The sequence below is a fragment of the Euprymna scolopes genome, chromosome 16 (assembly GCF_053919585.1).
Source record: "Euprymna scolopes isolate OS-2025 chromosome 16, ASM5391958v1, whole genome shotgun sequence".
Classification (NCBI taxonomy): Eukaryota; Metazoa; Mollusca; class Cephalopoda; order Sepiida; family Sepiolidae; genus Euprymna; species Euprymna scolopes.
The window spans coordinates 133,844,387-133,851,536 of record NC_136497.1 but is presented as its reverse complement, the minus strand read 5'-3'; the positions used below and the strand labels follow the sequence as shown (position 1 = coordinate 133,851,536).

Here is a 7,150-nt window from a genome sequence, read left to right as displayed (position 1 = left end):
GACATATAGAAACTGCTGGGCATATAGAAACTGCTGGACATATAGAAACTGCTGGACATATAGAAACTGCTATAGAAATAAAATACAAAGAGACATCACATGGAATCATGAACTGCAGAAAAGCTACTCCAATCTCGCCTTTTGTAAGTGAGGGTTAAGGGGGATGGAAAGACCGAGAAGAGAAAGCACCAGCTCCGTTAGATGGGTGCAAAAAGGGCTGGGACCTTGAGGAGGCTTATTGCCATCGAAATTATAGTGAAGACTAATGGTCGCTACTAACAATGTTAAGTGGCTGTTGGGATAACGCAAATTCATCTGCAAAGGTTATCGAAAGCGGTGAAGAATAATGGAAATCTGGGGAAACTTACCACTCAGACACCAAAGAACACCACAAGTTGTTCTCAAAAAGAGAAATCTTTGATGATGGCCTGTGTGACTACTTCTAGTGAGTAAATAAATAATAATAATAATAAGAAGAAGAAGAAGACGGCGAAAAGGACGCTGAAAAGAAACAACAAAGAAAACAAAATCTTTAATAGTTACGATATAGATTTCAAATATTTTGCGCGAAGCAGGTGCGTATTTCTCCTTGTTTCCATTCAAACAGCTTTAGTTCTTTTTCTTTGTATTTCAACATTTCATAATAGCTTAATATGGAATAACGACAATCTTGAAGAAAAAAAATCGATCACCCTACTTCATAGTGAAGAGATTTCCCCCCACTCAGCAGGTGCTTGAAATCGCAGTTGATTCGTATATAAACCCGTCGCCTCCGATCCAATGGCATCAGTCTCCTGACCCACAGACAAGACAACAACAACTCGTCAACATGTCCGGAAAAGTGTTCGTCTCTCTCATGGTGTTCGCAGCTCTGCTGCTCGAAGGCCAAGGTATAGTATTGTTGAAATTTACTTAGCTGTAATACGCTTTAAAGCTAAGTGAAGATACGGCAGATTAGAAACTGGCTAGGAGCAAAGTGTAAGCTGCACTTATTATCAGAGGGCGTCAGAGAAGGCAATCACGTTAGAGATGTGGATGACGTTCGAGAGGGCGAACGCGCATATGGAAATACATTCGAAATGCGAAATGACATCACTGTAAGAATGTATAAAAATGCTATAAAAAAGAACGTGTACAACAGGCAGGAGAGCACGTTCAAGAGCACGTTTGCAACGACGTTCGAGAGGACAGGGGTAAGAGAAGGCAATCACGTTAGAGATGTGGATGACGTTCGAGAGGGTAGAAGTCAGAGAGAAGGAGAAGAAGAAATATTTGACCTTGTTTACAAAAAAGAATCGTGTTATTACTTGTCCTATGTTCGTTTGCGACTGAGTATACAACGGATTTACTCTACGTGTGTAAAGGTGTATAAAGTTACACGGCCAGTGAAGAAAAATTCCTTGAAGACTGAGGCAATTTTATTTTGTTTTATTCTAGTGTGCCCCTTTTCAGGAAGCTGGATTTTTCCCACATGAAAACCGATTTTATAGCTAACTCTGCCCTCGTGGGGAGACAATTAAATAAGAACACGTTTTTTACAGATGCTGCTGTTTAGGTTTAGTGTTTAACAATTTCCTTTTTCTATTTGTGATTTGTTCAGCCTTCAACACTCTGGAAAATGTCTTGGCTGCTGCCAAGAGGAACATGGATGCCATCGTAAGTGGAAACGACCGCGGACAACCAATCATCGCCAGCAAAAACCTCGTTGCTATCACTGGAGACATCAAAGATAACATTGCCACAATGGAAACGAACGTACAGGTAAGGAAAGCAAAAGTGTGTCCAGTTGATAGATTGTTATGAACAACGAGAGAATTTATGAAAACAACTGATACATAAAAATGCGCAATACTAAAATGCATTAATCTCACGTATGTTAGGTTTTAACCACAAATTTAATATCCGCACATGTGTAATAATCGAACATGCATATGATACAAAATGGAGACAGCAAAATATAAACATAATATATATATATATATATATATATATATATATATATATATATATATATATATATATATATATATTAGAGTAATAAATTCATACAAAATAGTTACACAGGAACATCATGATATTATGAATTAATTTATCCACATGGACGAGTGTCGTTATCGTCGTTTTAATATATACGTATTAGTGATGGGACGATTCCAATATTTTCCCGATTCCAATACAATTACTGATGCCGTACTAAATTCCCGATTCTGATACAATTACCGATTCCGATTCTTTATAAATCTCTAAATATTGAACTATGAAGTTGTCATGAACTATGAAGTTATTTTTCCCAATTACCGTTAAAACACTCAAACGTAAAAACACACTTACGTGATGAAGTGATCTATACATTTTAATTTTACTGGTATTTTAAAACCAATAAATGTTTATTATTTTAATTATTATTACCAGCAGCGGAATATTTTGCTTTATATAAAATCAAATAAAAAAGAGGATGAAAATAATCATTTTTGGCATCGGAAAAAAAGGAACATTTTTTTTTCTGATCCCGATATCTATTCTGATGCCTCCATAAGTTCCAGTTTTTTCGATTTCCGATTCGGATTAATCGTCCCAACACTAAAGCTTATGAAACTTCCTAGTCTAATAAGACTGAACAAACGTGATACAATGAAACAGTCTTTTCATGAATGGTTATATATATATATATATATATATATATATATATATATATATATATATATATATATAGAGAGAGAGAGAGAGAGAGAGAGAGAGAGAGAGAGAGCGAGAGACAGTGCATGTATAAGTTTTTTTGCATAGGAGTCACCACTTATCAAGGGCCAGAGGCCACTCGAGGATAAGGGTTAATGAGTGTACAGAAGTCAATAGGACTATATCGTAGTAATCGTAAGCAGTGGAAATTTGGTAAATTGGATTACTTAAGGGAGCGGCTCATCAAGAATTTGTTTACGTTGGACTTGAAGACGACCAAAATGTATTCAGATGGAAAGCAGGCAAACGGCGCGCAGTTCTAAGAAAGAAGTTTTTTTTCATAGAATCTACGTTTAGGTTTAGGCACAGATAAAGAATGGGGGGGAATTATTGATAGTGTTTTCAGCTAGACGAGTGTTTTTCGTGAAAGGCCATGGGGGAACTATAGATTGAGCTTAGACGAGCACTTGCCATGACAATAACGATAAAACAGAGACAGACTCGCAACATCTCTGCTGTGAGAAAGAGGTTGCGGGGAAGAGAAAATGGCTTCCCCACTAGGCTACGAAGTCTATTTTGAACTCTGTCGTGATAGGATAAGTCTTTCTTTCAGATCCTGCCCAGATGTGGCAACAGTACCTCATCCTTGGACGGACCTGGCTTTTATATAGATAAAGAACTGTATCAGTAGTAAGCTATCTACTGGAGCGGTAGAAGGATCCGACTATTTTTCAAGCGACCTTGGCAACGGATTTGATGTACCTGTTCCATTTCAGATCAGGAGTAAGCGTAAAGCCAGAAGATTGTCAAAACATGGAGTCTCTCCAAGATGAGAGCCAATCATTTCAATTGATGCCAGATGGGGATCAGAGCGTTGATGATGTAAAGATAGAAGCTTGGTTTTAGATGCATTAAAAGTAACCAGTCACCTCTTTCCCCATTGTACCACGTGCTGAAAATCAGAGGAAAGAGAATCAGAGAGAACTTGGTCCTTTACGGCCTTTGATGTGTTGGCATTGATGGTAATTTCATCAGCATAAATATTTATGAATGATCTTAGGATGTGATTTAGAAGATCATTATTGTAGATCAAGAAGAGAGTTGGACCCAAGAGTGACCCCTGAGCGACTCTAGCATTAATACTTTAAGCTTCTGACTTCCTAATAGGTACCGAAACGGCTGAGCATATCTTTTGCAAAGTTCATACAAAAATATTTATATCTGGAAGCTTTCTTAGATATTTATACAGAAATGCATCCGATAAGTATCGAAAATCAAAAAAAAATCGATCTTAAAAATATCTTTTCTCAATTTTAGATAAAAAAAAAGAATATTTTTTAAAGGGGAATATTTTACGTTGTACTGGCAAAGGAGATAATAAAATTTCAGCAAATCATTTCTTCTTAAAAAAAAAATCAAACAGATTTATTATAATCTAGAGATATAGCTTAGTGGTGGACAATTCGACTACAGATCGAATGATCCCGTGTTCAAGCCCAGGTGTACCTTACCGTTTTATTTTTATATTTTATTTTTAATGAGTTAAATTTACAATAATAAAAAAAGAGGAACCATTTAAAATCGCTGCAAATCATTTGTTCGTTTGCATATTTTAAAACTAAACATTATTTAGAAGTGATTTTTCCAGGGCATTTTATAGTCAAGCCCAAAGAGGGCAAATTATTCCTGGTAATATATAATAATCAATAGAGGATTGATTTTATAATAATATATACGCAATCTGAATAAATTAAGATATCATGTTTAAACGTATTGTACGACCGGGCAACGCTGAGCTGCAAGCTAGTATATATATATATATATATATATATATATATATATATATATATATATATATATATATATATATTGATTGATTGATTGATTGATTTCTTTTATGAAAGCCTTTTCTCTCTGCTTTCCTGTTGCAGTTGATGATGGCCATTTTCTTGAGGAAATCCGGAAACGCTAGAACTTACACCGAAGCCCTTAAAACCATGAAACAAAATCCCGTCTTGGAAGGCAACGCTGACCTGTTTATCAAGCGTGAAGATGAATTCATTCCATCCGTCGACAACTTCTGGAAATTCAAGGGAAACCCATCCGCCCATACCGTAAGTATTTGGAATCTTCCAACACCCTTTTAATAAAAGGAATGACCTCTTAAGCAATCCTGCCACCGAATGACGCAAGCCATTTCAAATATGTAAAATTTCTTTCTTTCTTTTTTCCTTTCTTTTGCTTCCCTATCTCTTCCGCCATCATATACGTACTAAACTTTTTAGCCCGTTGAAAACGGAAAAGTTATATCCTCTTGGCTTAAAACGAATGATGTATGCAAACGTTCTATGTTGCATTATGATATCCAATCCTTATTAGTCCCTATTAGTCCCTATTAGTCCATAAGTATCCGTTAAACAGATACCATAATAATTAGTTCGCTTCACCATACCATAATAAAGGCCCCTACAAAAGTTCAACCAGGTCGATTTAATAGTTTCCCAGAAAACTTCTAGAGTAAATATGGTATTGTAGCGACTAATCCCTATTAAATCCGAACTGATCATCGAACGGATACCATAATAATTAGTTCCCTGCACCTTATCATAATAAAAGTTCATACAAAATTTCAGCCAGATCGGCTCAGTGGTTATGTTAAGTTACACTTAACTAAGTATTTAGTTAGTAATAATAATAATAATAATAATAATAATAATAATAATAATAATAATAATAATAATAATAATAACTAGCGGGACCTGTGGAAATTCCACAGGGGGCTCATTCATATGTAATATATTGATGTTGGCATTCTGTAAATGTTTAGTGTAAATAGAGACGCTCTGATATTATCGTAGCTTTTTTGTTAAAACTGCAAAAATATTTATCTGCGTAGCCCGGTCGTAAAGTACGGTTAAATATTTTAGTTCTTGCAGATTTCGTATATATTATTATAGAGTTAATATTCTATCGATTTTTATATGTTATAAAGTTGCGATTTCAAAAATTAAAAAATATATCCTTGAGTCCCTTCGGCTATAATCGAAACCGAAACCAAAACTTATGAAGAATACTTGGTAAAATTATTTATGGCAAGAAATAGAAGAACATAACAATTAAACGACCCGGATGTAAGTGTGACATACAAAGGAACACACACAATAATAATAATAATAATAATAATAATAATAATAATAATAATAATAATAATAATAGTAGTAGTAGTAGTAATTTCTTTTTATCATTTTGTTTTCAGGTGAAGACCATCAACAAATGGTTCCAAAAACTGATTGGTGACGAGCAAGTTTTGGCTGAAATCAATCTCACCGAAGGCGACATTGGATACCTCGTCAAATCCATCTCTAGCATCCTCAAGACTTTGAAAGCTGAATGTCTCGAATCCGACCAAACAACTGTTGAGAGGGGTGTCATTTCTCTGCCCGTTGTCCGTTACCCAACCAAAGATGACGACCACCTTGTCATCTACAACGTCGATGTTTCCGCCTGGGTGCAATGCAAGACTGGCAATATGATCAAAGATGCTATCGATAGCCTTAAGAGCAACCCGAATCTCGGAGGTGGCTTGACCGGCAACTTCCTTACCGCCGCCTTCACCCCAAGGGTCTCTGTTATCGATCAAATTAACCCCGACGTGAAAGAGAAAGCCGTTAAGAATGTGATCGATGAATTGTCCGCTTAAAGCAGCAGCGATTAAAGATGGACGACGATAGATTAAATCTGACCTTTTTATGATGTACAGAAAAAACAAGTTATAAAATAAAACTGTGCAGGAGACAGACATTTTTGTTGTTCTCGTTCTTCTTTATGATGTTTGTCTTTTATTCAAAACTAGCCTGAGTTCCGGCGTTGCCCGGGTGTTTGGAGGTGTGTATTGAAAAAAAAATGTTGTAGGCAGGCTCGAACCAGTACCGCAAAGGAGGAAAATCATGTGAAAAAAAATATGACGTCTTTGCCGTTGCGTCCATCGCCAAACTGGAAGTGGCGAAGGTTTAAATTAAGGCTAGTCAATCGAAAAGAGGGGATGACTTTCGAAAATATCGGCGAAAAAAGCGAGCCCTCCCTGTAGAAAAGTGCCTAGTTGCGAGTGAAGGAATTAATATTTTGGGCCAATTTTTCGATATTTGTCGTCCGAAGGGTCGACGTCAAAATGATACCAATCTCGTGAAAATCCGTCGCCTCTGTCGAAAGTTGTAGGCATACATACATACATACATACATACATACATTTGAACAGACAGGTGAGATTTATATTATAGACTAGCAGGCCATCCGGCGTTGTCCGGACATAAAATACGCAGAAATATTATATTTAAAATCATGTAAAAACTGAGACATGTGCATGCGATTATTTTTTTTTTCTCTCAAAACAGTTACCTTCTTGTAAGTAAAGAAAAAAAAATAAGAACGAAAATACTTGAGCTGAGATCGAATCTAAAACCTAAACACAGTGAGT

General features: G+C 36.0%; 1 protein-coding gene across 1 annotated transcript; it reads left to right on the top strand.

The window, feature by feature from the left end:
- Positions 1 to 731: 731 nt before the first annotated feature.
- On the top strand, positions 732 to 6,477 carry LOC145296096 (uncharacterized). Its single transcript, XM_080142236.1, has 4 exons — positions 732 to 890; positions 1,601 to 1,761; positions 4,608 to 4,790; positions 5,933 to 6,477. The coding sequence occupies exons 1-4, from the start codon at positions 830 to 832 to the stop codon at positions 6,374 to 6,376; spliced, it is 849 nt and encodes a 282-aa protein (XP_079998362.1). The 5' UTR covers positions 732 to 829; the 3' UTR covers positions 6,377 to 6,477.
- Positions 6,478 to 7,150: the final 673 nt, after the last annotated feature.